Here is an 18,648-nt window from a genome sequence, read left to right as displayed (position 1 = left end):
CGTCGCCACAAAGTTTTTTCTTTTCCTTTTTTTTTTTTTTTTTGGAACATCATTCACACACACTTCAGTACAATTAAAAAAAAAAAAGAAGAAGAAGAAAAAAAAAAGCAGAGCTATTAGAGGAAAACTGTCGTGTGAAGAGAAGGGAGCACCAGTTCCCAGGAACAGAACTTAAGACAGTCAGCATGCAGAGAGGAGGAAACACCAGGGTCAGAAGAAGTTTTTATTAGAAATGAAATAGAGAGGAAGGTGGGCCGGCAGGGTGAGAGGGGCGACTTAATGATGGGTTTAGTCATTTGTGCTTATACAGGAGTCCCTTTTCCTCACCTGGCAGTTGGACAAAGATAGAACTGATCGAGACTTCTCATTTCACTCCTCACCACATTTGCAGATGCTGTTTGAGCCACCAAAGCATGCTGTACAATACAGTGGCACCTGCTGATGCTGACAACCTCAGCCTCAACCCCCTGCTAACTTGATTCTTTGGTTTTCAACAAACACTTGTATTATTATAACAGGTGATTATTCTTCCGTCTACGTCTTGGGTCCTGGCGTGTCACTTTAACGTTACGCACATCTGATGATGTGTCAGCAACAATCAACAAGTCTCCTTTAGACGCTTGTTATTCTTAGCGAATGTGAACATCTTTCATTCCTGATGTGTTCTTTTCCACCTTTTACATCGCTACCCTCCAACTGCCCATGTTGAGATTCTTCAGAGTTCTGTTTTGTCATTGTGAGAGATGAATACGCCAGCAGATGCATTGAAACTACAGCCACATTTAACCCGCACCTACACCAAGGCCCTGGTGGAAAATATCTTTTTAAATTTTTAACATTACGAATGACAGAAAGCATAAACAAATGTGAAATTAAAAAAAAAAGCCATCTCTTTGTTAAAGTTCAGTTGTTCTTAAAAGTCTTTTTAATGCCAGATTCAGAGAATTAAAACAGTAATGATGGCCGATGAGGCCATTTGATCTTACGTTATGTTAACAAAGCAGACGAGGCAGAGCAGCGCGGCGGCCCCATTTTAAGGCTAGAACAAATTAAAAAAAAAAAAAAATCAACTTCAATACTGCAAACATGAATCAAGAGCAAACATGAGAGGTAAAAGAAAAGGAATTACTGGTGGTGTTCCAGGCTTTGCAGCTAAAACTTCATCGCATTCAGAGAGGAAGGCATTCTCTCTGCTGTAACCCCACCCTGACAGAGACACAGAGCGTCAAGCTTGACGGAACAATTAACAGGAAAACATTAATAATCCTTTCGAAACATGGAAAATCATGAACACAATATGCAGGTTCATCCTGCAAAACAGCTCTGGCAGACCACGAAGGTTAGTCATTTTCTTTTTAGAAAGGCGCAGGTCTGTTGAAATGTTTCTCATACAATTCAGTGTCAATGTCAGTCTGTATTTCCCTGTTTGAAAAAAAAGACAATTTATATTCTCTCTCAGACACACACACACACGCGCGCACACACACACACACACAGGCTGTGTTGTTACCTGTGATGTACTGATACAAACACAACATGGACTACAGAAACAAACAAAATTTTTTTTTTCCAAAACATTTCACATGGTAAAAAGTAGGAAGAATACAAAAAAAAACAGTTCTTAAATACATTATTTTCTTTAAGAAAGACAAGTTGTGACATTTCCAACTCATCTGGCTAAGTACGCTCAAGTCAAATACATACAGTATATGTACAAGTTGAGAGAGGAAAGTCTAATGTTCAAACTTGAACATCTTCAATACACACACACAGTCTACCGGCATTGACCTCTGCGGGAATATTAGTGTGAAGTTTATATATATTTCTATATATGAGGGGTGAGATTTGTTTTGACCTTGAGGGTCTTTATTCATGGTTATTTTGGCTGCAGCTTCATACTTCTGTTTTGGAGAGTGGCCGCAAAAATTATGGCCCACACACAGACATTTTCATCATCAGATTTATCTCACTATAGGACAAAAAAAAAACCCAAACAAACAAAAATGAACTCTCCGCACTCTCTCCATTCGTGTTATAATAGAAAACAAAAAGGGACATTTTTAAGTTGGGGAGCTCACTTGGTAACTTCATTCGTGGCATTACATATACTGAACCCGGGGGTGGTGCAGGAGCAGGGGTGTAGGGCAAGAAAAGTTCATGTATTTCTGGGAGGAAGCATTTTAGAGGAACAAACTACTTCTTGAGAAATGCACTTATTTTCCATCCTCCAAAGAGTCGGACAAGAAAATAGATACCCTTCTCCCATATGTGTGTGTGTGTGTATGCACGCACGCACCTTAGGGAGCTGACTGCTAATTAGCTCAGCATAATGAATAGTAGTGGTTGAAAAGTGTTAGCATTACTCCATCAGGTCAGCAAATGGTAGGAGGTTCAGGCCCTTCTCCTCCTAACTTTCGTGAGCCATGAGTCGTAGCAGCAGTCACTCTTCTAGTCATCAACATTTGTTTGGTTTACTTGGCTTACAACAGGGCTTTTGAGGACAATAGCCGTGACTGTGACTGGTTCTAAAATAATACAAAATTGTGACAAATCATTCTTTCATATCAAATGTTATAAACAACTTTGGTTGAAGTATTGCAGGAAAAGACCATCATGGAGGAGAGTTATTTCATGCTTTTCTTTTGCTGTTAATGTGCCATGCTACACTTACCATCCACTTCGACTCATTGCGCTAAGCTAATTAGCACTGACTTCGTATCTGTACAGTATGTCTCGGCTCCCTAATGCAGTACAGGGAAGAGAAAGCTCTCTCATCTCCTGGTGTGGCTCTGGAGAGGATAGCAGATTAGCATATTTCCCAGAGTTGGCATGTTCCTTCCGGTCACTTACACTTACCAAAGACAAATATGTGTATGTGTGTCTGAGCAGTTGCTCCAACCCTCCAGTCTGGTGATACCCAACAGTGACAGGGTGAGAAAGGGAGCGCAGAAAGCAAAAGAAAGTGGGAGGGATAAAGAATGATGGCAGGGCAAACAGATGGGCAGGAACAACTGAGGAAGAGAAGGAAAAATAAACAACAGAGGAATAGTTGAAGGTAAGGGGCGGCATGGCTCCGAGGTAGAGTGGCCGTCTAGCAGACGAAGGATCACTGGCTCCATCCTCACTTGTGCCAGTGACTATGTCCAAGTGTCCCTGAACAAGATACTGAGCCCCCAATTGCTCCTGATGGCCCTGTAACGGACTGGCAACCTGTCCCGGGTGAACCCCGCCTCTCGCCTGTTGTCGGCTGGGATAGGCTCCAGCCCTCCACCCCCGTGACCCTTGAATACGCGGTATAGAATATAGATGGAAAAATGAAACTGATTAGTTTATCCCTGGACTCATTTAATAGTTTACATGTTTTCTACCAATCTCACGGGGAGGATGCGGATTTCTTTTTGGATTAGCCTAAATTTGGCACGCGCCTATATGCACCTTAAGAACTATAATGCTGTCAATTAAATGTCTGTCAGTGGCAGTCACTTCATGCATAACGCTTGGATGAGCAAGAATCCCCTTCAGACCTTTAATCTAAACTAAATGTAGACAGCACCCTCTGTTGTTTTATTGCAATACAAACTCATTGCTGTCATTCATTAACGTAGGGTTGCCTTATACTGACTGTTCTCCGGACGCTTTTTCTTTTGAGGACATAGGGTAGACTTGTTCCCATTGGTGACCAGATCATTAATCTGCTATTGAATGGACGTATCAGGACTGGTTTTTCAAAGAATCCGATCGCCTACTAACTAATTTTCTATCAAAAGATGTTTTACAAAAATATCTAGAATTTGCACCCCACTGCATGCTTTTAGAGATGCTGTTTCCACTGGAACAGCATGGATGCCCCCCTTTGTAAAGCGTAGTTTGACAAATTAATTAAACGAATCCTTAATTATGATCCAGTTGACCTACCGTCTACAGTGTATCTTTTCCATCGCAGACACCTGGTTTCTCCATTTTTCCTAAGCGACTTCTCTGCTAAATATCTTGTAACAGCTGTTGTGCGTTCGACTCCTCTCGTCCTGCCATGACTGTATTTTACACTTTTTGCCAAAGCTGCTATTGACAGGGAATGGCCAGGTGCATGAGCAGTGCTAGCTTGACGCAGTTTAGCAGCTTCGGAGAGACGGTGAGTCCACAGGTATGCAAATGAATTGGTAGTTTGCACGTCTTTCACTGGCACACATCTTTAGCAGAGCTTGTAGATACTGTGTAGTGTCCATAGGCTCACCTTGGCATATGGGTAAAACCCAAAATAATCCCAAACAGGAGACTGTGTTTTTCTTCGCCTCTAACTCAACTTCTGTGTCCACCATGCTTGTTGCCCATCAGTGGCGTAATTCCTCTCAACCCTTTTGAGACTGTATTGTAAACCGACAATCTCCATTACACAGGACTGGACATTCTGAAAATAGAGTGAATCACTCAAATCTAAAATAGTGGGCTAGAGCTTGAGAGGTAAGCAGAATGGTTGTGGCACTGGGGGGGCCATATTTTGCCTATGTGCCTCTAATGTGAGACTGAGAAAGGAAAAAGGGAACAGGTGTAACAGAGAAAGAGGAGGGACAAAAAAAAAAAAAAACGTTCAGGGAGAAAAAAAAATGTTTATGGAATGATGGGATCAGATGATTACCAGGCCTTGGGCAGGTTACAAATATGGTGACCGTTGAGTCAAAGAGAGAGCACACGAAAGTTAGACAAGAGGACGGGGGGTAACAAACTGTCTGTTCAAAAGGATGCCTCTATATGCACTGGGGTACAGGGTAGTCCCCACCATCAGCTGTGTGCTGCACTGTGTGATCCTGCAGTGAGCCCAAGTCACTGAAACGCTCGCCACACCACACACACTTGAACTGGCCCTCCCTTGAGTGTGTGCTCTGGTGTTTGGTCAGGTGTTCACGCTGTTTGAAGCCCTTGTTGCAGTGGTCGCACTTGTAGGGCTTTTCTCCCGTGTGTACGCGTCGGTGTCTGTTCAGGTCTGACGAGTATTTGAAGCGCTTCTCGCAGTCCGGACATTTGAGTGGCTTTTCCCGTGAGGGGTCGCAACGATGTTGGACGAATTCTGAGGAGGACAAGAAGCGGCGGTCACAGAGAGAGCACTTGAGGGGCTTTTCTTGGCAGTGAGAGTTTTGATGACGCTGTAAAGTTGAACTCTTCTTGTAGCCTTTGCCACAAACATCACACTTGTACGGCTTATCAGGTGACGTGTTGGACGGCTCTCCGCACTTGTGCCTGAGAAGCTCGCCTGACTGGCTGAACTCCTTCTGGCATGAGGCACACTTGAACAGGTTATCCATGCCATGGACATGCTGGTGGTACAGGAGATGCGAGGGCTGCATGAAACCCTTATCACACAGGTTGCATTTGAACGGCCGGTCAGTAGGGTCTTTGTGTGTGCGTCTGTGGCGCACCAGTGCATACTGCTGCCTGAAGCTCATCTGACACTCGTCACAGTGAAAGGGACGCTCCTCGGAGTGCGTGCGCTCGTGTTGCCGTAGGTCAGATGGCCGCTTGAAACCCTTACCACAAGTAGCACAGCGGAAGGGGCGGGAACCCTGCGGGTGGCAGGGATGATGGAGGAGCTCTGATGACTCTTTGAAGTGCAGCTCACATAAGTTGCATTTGAACAAGTGTTCCCCCGAGTGAACGTACATGTGGCGCACTAGATGGGAGCGATGCTTGAAACTTTTTTCACAAACAGCACACTTGAATGGGCGTTCGTTGCTGTGTGTCCGCTGGTGGTGCTGTAGGTGTGACGACTGGCTGAAGGCCTTGTCACATGTGTCACATTTGAAGGGCTTCTCGCCTGTGTGCACTCGTTCGTGCCGCGTGAGTTCTGACAGATGTTTGAAGCCCTTCTGACAAACAGAGCATTTGTACGGCCGATCACGTGCGGAAGGAAAGGGTAGAATGGATGAGCTGCTGCTTGCTGATGCCCCATCACTGCTGGGATGATGGGAACTGTTTGTTGAGGAGTTCGGGGTCACATTGCCAGAAGAACCAGGTCGGTAGGTCTTCTCACATATTGAACACTTCATTGGGTTGGTGCTACTGTGAGATGTGTGGTGCTGGGCTAGAGAGGTAAGCAGGGAGAAGCCCATCTTACACACCCCGCACACAAAAGGCTTCTGTTCCACTTGAACACACTGGTGCTCCAGTAAATCTGTTGCCTGGTGAAAGATCTTCATGCACTGGGTGCACTGGAATGACCTGTCCTGACTCACCATGCACTGGTGCTCATGAGGGTTGGCCAGGTGAGAGATATCATGTCCACAGGCACCACACTTGTGTCCCCCCTCAACTGCTACCTGCAGGGTGGTCTGCTGGGCCTGGGCAGGGTGCTGCTGCTGACCGTGCTGCCCACCTCCATGCTGCTGACCTCCACTGTGTTGTTGGCTGTGCTGGCCATGCTGAGACTGCTGCTGCTGTAGAGATGTGGCATCTGGCTGGAGTACGATTCCATACACGGCACAACCCAGTGCGTTCTCAGCTCCTGGAGGGATGGTGTGGACGACCTGAGGTGGAGGAACAGCATGCTGCTGCCAAGCCTCTGTCATACGGGCTCGAGTGTAGGGGTTCAGTTTGGCAGCTGGCGAAGCCCAACTATAAAATGGAAATTGGTAGATGTGTTAAAGAGTTGGCTAAAGAAGCTTTGTGTGCAGAAGAAAGAAAACAATACTCACTCCATTTTGGCAAGAGACACAGAAAAATTAGAAAGGTGTCTTGGCAAAGTGAGTGATGAGGAAACAGGGATGTGTGGATAACTTGAAGAAAATCCACTTCTTTATTCTTGGTCTCCAGTTAGTACCTGTGTGAATAAAAAAGTTCAATGCAAGTTAAAAGATCATCCCACAGTAAAAGTGTAACATGTTTGAGATGCAACAATGAAATGATTAGTCAACTGACAAAAAAATAAAATAATGGCGAGCTATTCTGATCGTCTTGGATTTTTCAAGCAAAAATGTAACACATTTTTTGAGTCTGGAATGGAAAATTCAAAGATTTTCTGCTTTTATTGATTATTATGAAAAATAAGAGTTTGGGGGTTTGTGAACTGTCAAATAAACAAAAGAAGCAATTTTAACAGGACACTTTTGGCTCTGGGAAATTGCGGTGAGCTTTTTCAATTGTCTTTAACTGTGAAAGAAAAATTATTATTTTCATCGTCAAAAATCAACATTAGTGGCGGCTCTGTGTGTATGGCAAGATTCTTGCATTTAATCTTACGACTGATGTACTTTGTTCCCTCTTAAACATCCGCTAATCTGAAAAATGAAACACTGCCATGCCAATATTTGTCTGAAAAAATACTGTCACATTAAGAGATAAAGATTCCTTTTATAGTCTTTCAACATCAGCATGAACAGTCAGATGTGTTTTGACTATGTAATTTCAGCTCTCCTCTCCTTCTCTACCTTAGAATCGTATCACATCCCATCATGCATGGTACTGACTCTGCATCATCTTTTGGCCATAGTTTAAGCTTTCTCCACTCTCTCCCTCTGTATCTGTCTGCAGGTGTCCACTCCTGGAGCTGTAATTTCCAAATCTGTGATTGCAGGACAACCTACTCCCCCATGATCCTGCTCAACACCTTCTGTTGCTTTTACTATTAATATCACACATACATTAAACAGCTCTATGGCGAACTTGCACAACAATCTTGTAGGTGGTATTTCCTCTACAGTATTTCCACAGTCCCCAAGTGCGTGTTTGTTTAAGGCAATGTTGGGACTCTACGAATGATACTGTAAATGAAATGTAGACGGCTCCTGATAGGTTTCGGTTATGTAATTAGAAGTCTATTTCTACAGCGCGTTAACACTGCAGGCACAATTTGATCAAACCTATAAAAAGAAGCGGTACTTACAGGTTGTAACACCCATGAGCACAGAAAAGAAGCAGCAAATGAGCGTTTTACACCCTCTGCCACAAACCCAACGAAAAACTACTTTAAATCTTTAATATGCTGGTTATGCTATTCCGCTCATTTCAACTGAGGAAATGCAAGATTTAAACCATTCGCGGTATTTTATTAATAACAGTGAAGCAAAGGAAACCAGCGTCTGCGCATCATAACGTTATTCGTCTTCGGGCAAAGATCACTATTATCACGATAGCTCAGCTAGCTTAGCCGGACTACTCGATGAGGCGCAGCCTGCAAAGAGCTAACATGAGCGGGCTAGCCGAGGGGAGACAACAATCTACCCGTAACCTTAGCACAGGCACGGTTTGTTGTTAGCTGAGCATGTACACAACGACGGTGAGTTAAGTATTTACCTACCTGGACCACTCCGTTATAGGTTAACGTTAGCTAGTCCTCCAAATAACGTTAAGCTCTCCCTTCACATCCGCAAACGGTGCTCGGATGCTCTCTTGTTCGAGCGATGTGGCTCTAGGGGCCGAAAAAATGGGCTTTGTGGGCCATTAAAATGGAGGGAAATTGTGCCGCGATTTCCTAAATCGCCTACTAACGTCACCGAGTCCCATAAACATTTATTGTGCTCCTATGATATTCGATCGGTTAGCAGAAAGATGTGCATTTTGCTATCAATTGGTAGCTAGCAGTGTGCTAGCTTCTGTCTGAATCCCTGCCCGCGCACGGGAACATGAATAAACCAATACTTAATTGGCATGTTCTCACGCGCGCGCGCACACACACACATACATACATAGATACATACATACATATATATACATACACAAACACTCGCGAGCGCACATACGCACACTCACACTTTCAGTGTATGATGGTTTTAATAATGCAAAAATATTATCAGTGATTATATGATAATTTATCATTCACATCATATTTGTGTTAGTAAATTAGATAGTGGCTGTTTACATGTTTACCAGCTACAGCTGGATTGGCCAGTCTTGCTGTCTTTTTAATGTTGTCACGAAATGACAGTAATAATGTTTGACATATTTGTAAAATGATTATTATATTTAAACAAAATACCCAAGAAGCCAACCCGGGAAATACTGACTGACCACATTTTTTTAGGTAACTTTTGAAAAGGAACTAATTAGGGCCGGGAACAGTTTCCGCGGGACCTGAATTACAGAACTACATATTTAAAACCGGAAGCGCGCGAGGTTTCCGTCGATGACCCAGAGCCATGGAGACTTTTCTCTGCCGCTCTTGGGCGACCTACTGAAAAAAATCGATGACTTTTAGCAAACTTATTGATTATATGTGAATATTGAATTCTTGTTTCCGTATATTAGTACCGAATGATGTTAGTCAGCTACAGCAGCAGCTCAGACGAGGAAAGTGAAAATGGCGGCGAGGCGTCCAACGACCACGATATCAAAAGTTTCTCGCCAATGTGTCAAGAGGACCCTGAAGGACTGAACCCGGGGAAGAAGCCCAAAATGAAGCAACCGGCAGGTAAACCAAGGTGTGTGACTGTACTGGTTAAACATTACGTTCACGTTCGGCGGGAAGTCTACTGATACATCTATTCTACGAAATACCTTGCTATACTCACCTATACAGAACCTTTTTGTTTGTTTTTGAGTAACAAGGTGATAGGGTTTAGTGCTTGAATTGCAGAAGAGCTAATTGGTTAACGGTTTATATACCTCGGTCAAGTTGGTTTTGTGGTATAACTACCCTACATTATGAACTACATATAACCATCGTTAGTTTCAGTACCTTGACATTGACTTGTGGATTTGAGGGAAATGGCGTTTGTTCTCAAAAGCCTCCGTTTGAAACAGCACCATATATTACCATACTCCACAAATAAACATTCCTTTATTGTTTATTACTGGCCCTTTTAATTGGTTCTTCAATTGTGACCTGCTGACTCATTCAAATCCTAATTTATTGATGATATCTATTTGAAACCTTGGTTAAGAGTAGGCGGCCTGAGATTTGTTAACATCCTCTGCTGCCATCATTCTGAAACTGAGTTGAAGAGTTCGCCAGATTTGTTTTAGGTTTTATCCATTCTATAACAAATTTCACTGTAGTTACAAAAGTAATAATAAATGGTTATTCAGCAGATCCAAAAATTTTAACCCAGTGTACCTTCAGTTTGCCACTTAAATTTGAAATGATCTGACTTACAGTGTTCATTTTAACTTCTCTGAGTAAAATGTTAACTAAAGGTGAAAAAGTTTTGCAGAGGTTTCATGTGTAATTCACTTTAAAATTCAGAAGTTAAAATAAGGGCCGGACAGATCCAGAGACAAACTTGTAGGACTGATTGGGAATAATACATTCTGATAACCATTTAATCATTTATTGTGTGTATATTTTAAAGACATATGCATTAATAGAGAAACTGTATCATCACCTTAAGTAATAATACTACTAATAATAATGATAATACCTCACCTAAATAATTACTTAAAGATGCACTTAGCCTTGTTGCGTGGTTTCAGCGCGATTTCATTTTTGTCTCAAATCGTAGGCGTCTCCCTTGATCTGCTAGCTGCCTGCCCCCCTGAACACAAAGAAAAAGTCCGGTCCCTGGAGACAACACAGGGCTCACAAACGGCAAACAAACACTGAGTGCACAGGATGTGCACATAAACATAACAAACCACGTTCCAGCCAATCACCAACAAGATCGTGGGGGGGGGGGGGGGGGGGTATAGTGTGCGTGTGTACATTGGGGAATAAACAGAGTCGATTGAATAGCATAGTAGCTATAACGTTTGTAAGCCATTTTTCAGTGTAATAGTTTGTTATTCCTAGCTTTCTCTGTAGGTCCAAGCTAGCACTAGCATCGATTTCAGGAAGGACAAATTCTACAAGAAGTGTCTCTTTCACATAAACTCATACATTAATTTTTAATATATCAGCTGTAACTAATAACCTAATATCGTATTGTATGAAGAGCTAGAATATTAATTTATCACTGAACAGTAGGAGTTTGCTCACTCATCTTAGTGACGTTGGCACAGGTCCACTTTCCATGTTGATGCATGTTCATGACATTTACGGAAACACGGGGGGAGGGGCGAGACTGCTCTGTTTTTGTTTAGTATTTTCAACGGAAGTGATGTCAGGCAACAACACTTAATGTACCTTTTTATTAATTTTTTGACTTTTTTGCTTTAATCATCTCCTTTATGAAGTTTTTTGTGTTTTTTCTCGAAAAAGTTGAAAAAAAGACTTGGGCGATTATTTTCTGAAGGTGACGATATGCAAAATCACAATTTTTTTGCAAGGTGTTTAAGGTATTGTCAAAATGCTTGTGACAAAGGTATGTATTGGAGGCACAACTTTTTACGTTTTTTAAAAATAACATCTGTTGCTCTAAAAGACACCAGTGATCACAGTTCAAAAAGGATTACATTGTCAAATATCAGCCTGCTTATGAATCGGCCAGACCCCATCTAATACCAATATGTCTGGAATAGTCTAATATTGGCCGATTAACAAATTTACCTGACAATATTTGTGGGTTAATATGTACTTGGCTGACATTGAATGGGGGTCAAATTCACATGTTTTGAATCTGTGTGTATGTTGAGGAAATATCTTATGAAGCTTTGTAACTGGGCTGTTTGTTCTCAGCAGGCTCCCTCTCCCTGGTTGTTTGTTGGCCATGTTTCCAGAGGACATGGACTCGAAGACTGAGGACTCTTCTCTTCATGGTGGACGTGTGCGCTCCTTCAAGCATGAGAGGGGAAATTGGGCCACCTATGTATATTTACCATGTGAGACTTGTACACAAATGACATTGAAACATTCATTGACTACGATATATCTAACAGGATGTTAACCTTGTGATGCATAGTCACACTTGTAGCATGATTCTAGTAGTCCTTGTAACGAGCATCATACTGTCACAATATGATTTGAAGAACTGGTGAGGCCCTACAGGGAGAGCTGTTTATTCTACCCAACCTCCTTCCCAATGACTTTTCATGTGCCAGATTCATAAATATTGCATAGAATCTTTGCCAAAAGTGCACGTGTACACAAAAACAAACAATATTCCGATTTGCTAAACTGCATGTACTGTTGTGGTTAGGAGTTGGTTAACATCCTCTGCTGCTGTCATTGTGAAACTGAGTTGAAGAATTTGCCAGATTTGGTGTGAACATCTGACAAAAATCCATCCTAAAACAAGTTTCACTGCCAGTAATTTACTTTTCTACATCAAAGTCTATCTGGAAATGTCAGCACAAAAATCGGCCTCACATCCCACCCTCCACACCCCCCACTCAACCATAAATGTTCACTGTCAAGCAGCCCCTGAATGTTGAATGAATGACATGAGGTGCTGACTCCTCATGGTGTATAAGTTAACCACCTCACCATCAACAAGTAGTATCTGATGCCATTTAATATGCATGTTTGATAGGTGAATGCAATGTTGAAATACAAATTGGCTTCATCATGATAAACCTTGCTAAGTTGTGATTACACAAGACTGATAATGAGGATGAGGGGTGTCATTATTAGCTTATTATACATTCCATCATGTGATAGAGAGCAGATGATAAAACTGAACTAATTTCTATAGTTTATAATTGTATTTTCTCTCATTTCAAAATGAGAGCTCTTTTGGAACTATTATTGCTCACTACAAGCACATGTAGGTCACCGTTAAAGCGCTGATGGTTTGAATTTTATAAATCACATAAATCTAATTTAGATTTGATAAGAAGTGACATTAAATGTGTGAGAGGCTTTATCATAGTATCTTGCATCATGGAATCTGTCTGTGTGTCTGCCTGTCTTTCTCGCCCTCACTCCCTTCCTCCCTCCAGACCATCCGGAGGAGGAATTTGGGGACTTGATGGAGGAACTGCTGTCGGCAGCAGCTGCCTGTGATGTGGTTCTGACCCGGCAGGAGGAGTTCCATCTCAGTCTGTCTCAGACGGTGGTGCTGAGACACCACTGGATCCAGCCCTTTACCCAGAGTCTCAAAGCAGGCCTGTTGCATTGCAAACGGTTAGCTAAGCTATCTGAGCCTGGTGACCATCTGTGTCTGATGAGCTCAAGAGTTGAACCCTGCAGCTATGCCTGCATCCTCTCCTACCTAGAATGGCTATGACAGGGCAAACGAGCCAGAGCCTATCCCAGCTGCTCTGGGCAAGTGGGGAGGGGGCTCACCCTGGATGGGTCACCAGTCCATCGCAGGACCAACACATAGAGACAGACAACCATTCACACTCACAGTCACACCTACAGTCAATTTAGAGTATCAATCAGCCTCGTCCCCTCTTGATGTCTTTGGACTGTGGGAGGAAGCTGGAGTACCAGAGAGAACCCACACAGGAACAGGGAGAACATGCAGACTCCACACAGAAAGATCCTGTGCTGGAGCCGGTGCTGGAACCTGGAACATTCTTGCTGTGAGGTGGCAGTGCTGACCACTGCACCACCATACCGCAGTTGTGGCCATTATGATTGTTATTGTTATTATCATAGTGCTTTTAGATAGGAGGGGATCCAGACATGGCTGCAGAGAGACCAAGATGGTCTCCCCAGGCTAGCAGAAACCCTGTACACAAATAACTTTTTTTGTCAAAATTATGATGGTTAACAAATCTGAACAATATTTCCTGTCCTCACTACTTCAGGTTTGGCTGCTTAGCAGGGAGACTGAAAATCTACTGTAATGCTGAGAGGACAAGGTAGTCTGACTACTCAGTTGCCAGTTTACCCGCTCACATAACAGTATTAGTGTGCAAGTGTTCACTGAATTGTGTTATGGTTTGCTGACCCCTGCAGGACGTTTTTGGGGATGGAGGTGATAACCGGGCATGCTCAAATATTGGATCTTGTGCGTGTGGTGGACAGAACCATGACAGAGTTTCACCTGGACACTTTCTATGAGGTTAGAAAATTTGTTACAGAATAGCAGAGGTGGTAAATGAGAAGCAATAAAGTATATGATTTTTTTTTTTCATTTATTGTGTTAAATGTATGGTATCATCAACCAGTCCCTCCAGAAAAACGCAATTATTAGATCATGTAATTCAAAACATAACCATCAAAAGTCTGCACATTTTATGTGGGGGGGCTCATTTTTTCGAAGACGCCGCACTTTTGCCCCATAAATCGCATATTTCCACGTAAAATAATATGCGTAACATGCAGAGCTTGCATGATTTCATTTCACATGATTTCTGTATTTTTTTATTGCAAAAAAGACACACATCTTTGAAGAGATTTGAAAAATGTTGTGTTTACTTGACACAAGGGCAGATATTTTCCTCGTGTTGCCGTACAAACGTTGTGAAGTGATGTCACCGGGAATTTGCAAACCCAAGAATGAATGGCATCACAATTAACTTATCAGTCAAAATAAGAGCCATCTGAAATAAAAACAAAATGAGAACTTAATTATTCCCAGCACCTTCTGTGTATGTAGTATGCTTGCTTATGGGAAGTCATTAGAAATGACTTTTCACGTTAAGATAGTAGCCTAGTGAGAACAGAGTGTTGGGGGAGTCGCTTGTTGTTTTTTTTGTATTCATCAAACTGCAATTTTTGCAAATTTCCACAATTTCATCGCATAAAATTTCATACAAATCCTGCATATTCTATCACATTTTTTCAGAAAATAAGCTGCATAATCAAGGATTTTTGCCCGCTAAAATCGCAAAAAAAACGCCGCATTTTTCTGGAAGGACTGAGCAACTGTGATACTATAGAGTCCTGACTTGTCTTCATCATCCCGCTACCCTGTCCTCCAGGATCCTTCTTTCCATGTGAGTCTGGCCTGGTGTGTTGGAGACTTGACTGTGCAGCTGGGACTGTGCCTTCAGGAGCTGCAGGTACTTTGAAATTTAAGTGGTACGGAGTGTGTTTAAAAGACAAGAAATGCCAGACCCCCCTCAAATTTTGAAGACTTGTAAGCTTATTTTTGAGGCTACAGCTAATTAGCTGTATTTTTGTAGTATGAGGTCACTTTACATTCTGAGATGTGTTGGTTAGGCTTGCTATGGGTCATAGAGGCCATCATTAACAGAAATAAGGATAAATATGGGAGAAAACTGCTGGCACAGAAAGAAAGCAGGGTTTACCATCACTGTGACAAATGCTCACAAATCGGTAAAGTTGATGCAGAACCCAGTTCCTGGCACAAAGACTGGTGCTGTCTGGACAAGTGGAAAAAGGGTCCCCCTATCAGCGAACAAGTCCCACCTGTCTTTGTCAGAGCACATGTGGGTTCAAAAACCAGGGGGATAACTCACCCTGATTTCCCCAAACATGCTTTTTGGGGGGGCATGGTCTTCAGTGAAGGACTGGTGCAGATCCCAGCAGGAAAAGACCCTGCATACCAGTACCTGTGACAAACACCACCATCTGCACTGCCTACCTGTACTGTCAGAAAGCTGTTAAAGATGGGGAGAATTGTGAAGCAGAGAACTCAGCAGCCGTGCAGACAACAGAGAACAAGTCAGCCCCTGATAAAACAATGGAGTGAGCACATTACAATCTGATAAGTAAATAGATCAATAACAGGGGACCCTCCTGTGGATAGAAAACACCTTCTAGAGTTTCAACAGGAAACAGTAATGAAGCTGCTGAGACAGGAGTGTCAGGCTTTCACATTTTACGTTGATGATATAAATTGCACCCCATCTCTCAAGATGCACATCACCCTCCAACCCCAGTCCAGTTCAAAAGACTTGCATGTCAGTCCTTAAGTCTTGAGTAAGTAAAAGAATACCTGTATGACATGTTCAACAAAGGATGGAACACACCATCAGGATCCCCAGAGTATTTGCCTGTGGTATTTGTCTGGATGAAAGATGGCAGCCTGCGCCTCTGTTGCAACTTCAGCAGCCAGTTCCTGTCCAGCATGCCATCCCACATGAGAACATTGGGGCTGAATGCTTGTCAGACCGGAGTCCATTTATGTGGCGTTATCTGGTAACCGGCAGCTTTAACAGTGTTGACATGAGCATCTCACAAAGATGTAAAATATACAATAATTACAACTGAATTAGTATTACTATTATCTGACACAGTATCGCCCCTCATTGGCACAGTTTCTTTTGATGCCACAGCGCTGTTGACAGCTGTAGACAGGGGGCGTCATGTTCTCTGTCACAGTCCCCTCACATGAACCCAATATTTCAGGAATACCTTGAGGAAATTTCTTCATTTATATCTACATAGACATATATACATATGTGTGTGTGTGTGTGTGTGTGTGTGTGTGTGTATATATATATATATATATATATACATATATATACACACACACACACACATATATATATATATATATATATATATATATATATATATATATATATATATATATATATACACATACATATATATACACACACATACATATATATACACACATATATATACATATATATACACACATACATATATATACACACATATATATACATATATATACACACATACATATATACACACATACATATATATACATATATATACACACATATATACATATATACATACATATACACAGCAACAGAGAGCCAGAGACACGCCCATACACACCAACAGAGCAAGAGAGAGAGCCAGAGACACGCCCATACACACCGACAGACAGGGAGAGAGGCTTACAGAGCATGTCAGGCAGAGACACACCCACACACAGCAACAGAGAGAGAGATAGAGACACGCCCATACAGAGCAAGAGAGAGAGAGACAGAGACACGCCCATACACACTGACACAGAGAGGGAGAGAGGCGGGCAGAGCATGTGAGGCAGAGACGCACTCTCACACCAACACAGAGAGAGCCAGAGAGACACCCACATACACACCAACACAGAGCGAGAGCAGAGACGAACCAACAGAGAGAGACCCGGAGACACACCCACACACCAACACTGACTTAAAACTATTTTTTTTGTCTGTAACAACATCTACTGCACGTCTGTCCGTCCTGGGTGAGGGATCCCTCCTCTGTTGCTCACCCTGAGGTTTCTCTGATTTTTCCCTGTTAAAAGGGTTTTCTAAGGAGGTTTTCCTCGGTCGATGTGAGGGTCTAAGGGCAGAGGACGTTGTTATGATAAATAAAATTACCTTGCCTTGCCACACAAACACACACACACACACAGGGAGTCTAAAATTACTTGTAGATGTTTTGGTGGTCCAAGGTCAAGATCACTGTGACTGGCACAGATCTTGGAGGGAATCAACTGCTGTTTGCATTTCTAGTGTGTGGATCATCATAAATAACTTGACTATAATTTACCACCTTATCAATGTTTCTGTGTCTCCTCAGAGGTTGATTGACAACCATGAAGATGGGCCCTTTCTGCTGAGGTTAGACTGTGTGGAGGTACGCTGCAGGACAGGAAATAAGACCTTCCGCTTCCCCCTGGAGCCCTAAAACCTCTCACAGAGTAATGAAAAATGAACGTTGACAGAATCGGCAAATGTGGAATCGAACAACAGCACAACAAAGAATTGTTGTGAAAAATGAAAATCTAAAACAATATACTGATCTGTGACACGTTTATCATGAAGAAAATTTTGCTCAGAAGATTTTCCCATCACTTGACACGGAGCTGAAATTGCAAGTGCTCACACGCAGTTGTCTTGAGCCCACAAAGGCATTTCCCCCCTCCCGCATCACTTCTGTGTGATTACAGAAAGAGCCAGCCGCGTACATTTAGCTTGAATCTAATAGCAACTGATGACTGACTACAGGAAAACTGTACAAAAATGTCTGTATGCAAATGCTCAAGTGCAAAAAGCAAGCAACAGTATGTTTGTGTATGCAAAGTTGCGACTGGTTTTGTTCTGACAGAGTTTTCATGAGAGGGCTCCTTTGATGAAATCTGAAGGATTTGGAGTGAATCACAGGTAACCCAAGACATGATGTCATGGACGAAGATCCGAGCATTAGAAGGGTGACCACCCTTTGATGAAAGGAAATTGTGACATGGAGAAACAATGCTGGAACCTCAGCGAGTGGTTACACCGGCCCCTTAACAACAAGTAATCAGCGGGACATTTAAAGATGGCGACCTTGCTCGAAGTTCACGTCACACAGCTCCAAAGTGTCAAAGTCCAGTCATCAAGACTTGAACAGGTGGGGAAACAGAGATGGACTGTTTGAGCATAGAGAGCTCACGCATTATGGGTTCTTGAGAGGTTCCATAGCTGAAAGTAATATTTGACATGTTTTTATTCTACAGAGAGCAACACATCTGGGACATATTTAAGACAGCAGATAGAATATTTGGAGTCTTATTGTGGTCTGGTCCAGTGGGGGTTGGATGTCACGTTACAAACTCTCGTGTAAGAGATTCTGGCTGCATTTTTGTAAGGACAGAGTCAAGTCTGAACTTTGTGTAACAGCAGTCCGAATTTTCTGTCTGTCCAAAAAAAAAAATCGAATTCATGTCATAAAGCAATAAAAGACCTTATTTTTGCATGTGAGAGTCCAATTTTGAGCAAAGCAGGAAGATGATCAAACCATCAGCAGTGAGCGGGATGAAGGAAAGGCAGGTGAAAGAAACTTTCCCTCTTATGGATGGAGTTGCAATTAGGGTTTAAAGAAAAGGCAGCTTTCCTCTAAAGATCTTGTTTTGGTGCTTTCAACCACATCTCAGTTCTTAAGATAAAAGTTTCAAACTCATGTATCCTGAGATGACATTAAAAGTGAGTGTCACACGGAGAGGATTTAGCTTAACATGCTGCAGAGTTGAAAATCTTGAA

The 18,648-nt window shown here is 42.5% G+C and overlaps 2 protein-coding genes across 6 annotated transcripts; one reads left to right on the top strand and one right to left on the bottom strand.

Moving 5' to 3' along the window:
• Positions 1 to 906: 906 nt before the first annotated feature.
• znf319b (zinc finger protein 319b) lies at positions 907 to 8,616 on the bottom strand. Of its 2 annotated transcripts, none has more exons than XM_086208523.1 (3): positions 8,288 to 8,616; positions 6,687 to 6,811; positions 907 to 6,606 (listed from the first exon to the last, which is right to left on the bottom strand). In XM_086208523.1, the coding sequence occupies exons 2-3, from the start codon at positions 6,689 to 6,691 to the stop codon at positions 4,746 to 4,748; spliced, it is 1,866 nt and encodes a 621-aa protein (XP_086064649.1). In that variant the 5' UTR covers positions 6,692 to 6,811; positions 8,288 to 8,616; the 3' UTR covers positions 907 to 4,745. The 2 variants fall into 2 exon arrangements, with proteins under 2 accessions (XP_086064649.1, XP_086064650.1); XM_086208524.1 differs by lacking the exon at positions 8,288 to 8,616 and adding an exon at positions 7,419 to 8,142.
• On the top strand, positions 8,117 to 18,476 carry usb1 (U6 snRNA biogenesis 1). 4 transcript variants are annotated; one of them, XR_015116996.1, is made up of 9 exons: positions 8,117 to 8,266; positions 9,235 to 9,407; positions 11,540 to 11,682; positions 12,742 to 12,925; positions 13,558 to 13,611; positions 13,709 to 13,814; positions 14,677 to 14,757; positions 17,207 to 18,019; positions 18,126 to 18,476. XR_015116996.1 is itself a non-coding variant. In XM_086208528.1 (8 exons), the coding sequence occupies exons 1-8, from the start codon at positions 8,252 to 8,254 to the stop codon at positions 17,312 to 17,314; spliced, it is 864 nt and encodes a 287-aa protein (XP_086064654.1). In that variant the 5' UTR covers positions 8,117 to 8,251; the 3' UTR covers positions 17,315 to 18,473. The 4 variants fall into 4 exon arrangements, 3 of the variants coding, with proteins under 3 accessions (XP_086064654.1, XP_086064655.1, XP_086064656.1); XM_086208528.1 differs by having other exon boundaries at positions 17,207 to 18,473; XM_086208529.1 differs by having other exon boundaries at positions 8,123 to 8,266; positions 11,543 to 11,682; positions 17,207 to 18,470.
• Positions 18,477 to 18,648: the final 172 nt, after the last annotated feature.

The sequence above is a fragment of the Aulostomus chinensis genome, chromosome 7 (assembly GCF_037954235.1).
Source record: "Aulostomus chinensis isolate RoL2024-O1b breed Wild chromosome 7, RoL_Achi_v1.0, whole genome shotgun sequence".
Lineage (NCBI taxonomy): Eukaryota > Metazoa > Chordata > Actinopteri > Syngnathiformes > Aulostomidae > Aulostomus > Aulostomus chinensis.
Note: the sequence above shows the minus strand (reverse complement) of the source record. Positions and strands in the feature narration are given on the sequence as shown.

Bases quoted from the DNA above. Each gene is read 5' to 3' on its own strand.
- usb1 (XM_086208528.1), top strand. The intron at 13,612-13,708 runs GTAGTCTGACTA...TGACCCCTGCAG, and splicing joins TGTAATGCTGAGAGGACAAG to GACGTTTTTGGGGATGGAGG. The intron at 13,815-14,676 runs GTTAGAAAATTT...CCTGTCCTCCAG, and splicing joins ACCTGGACACTTTCTATGAG to GATCCTTCTTTCCATGTGAG.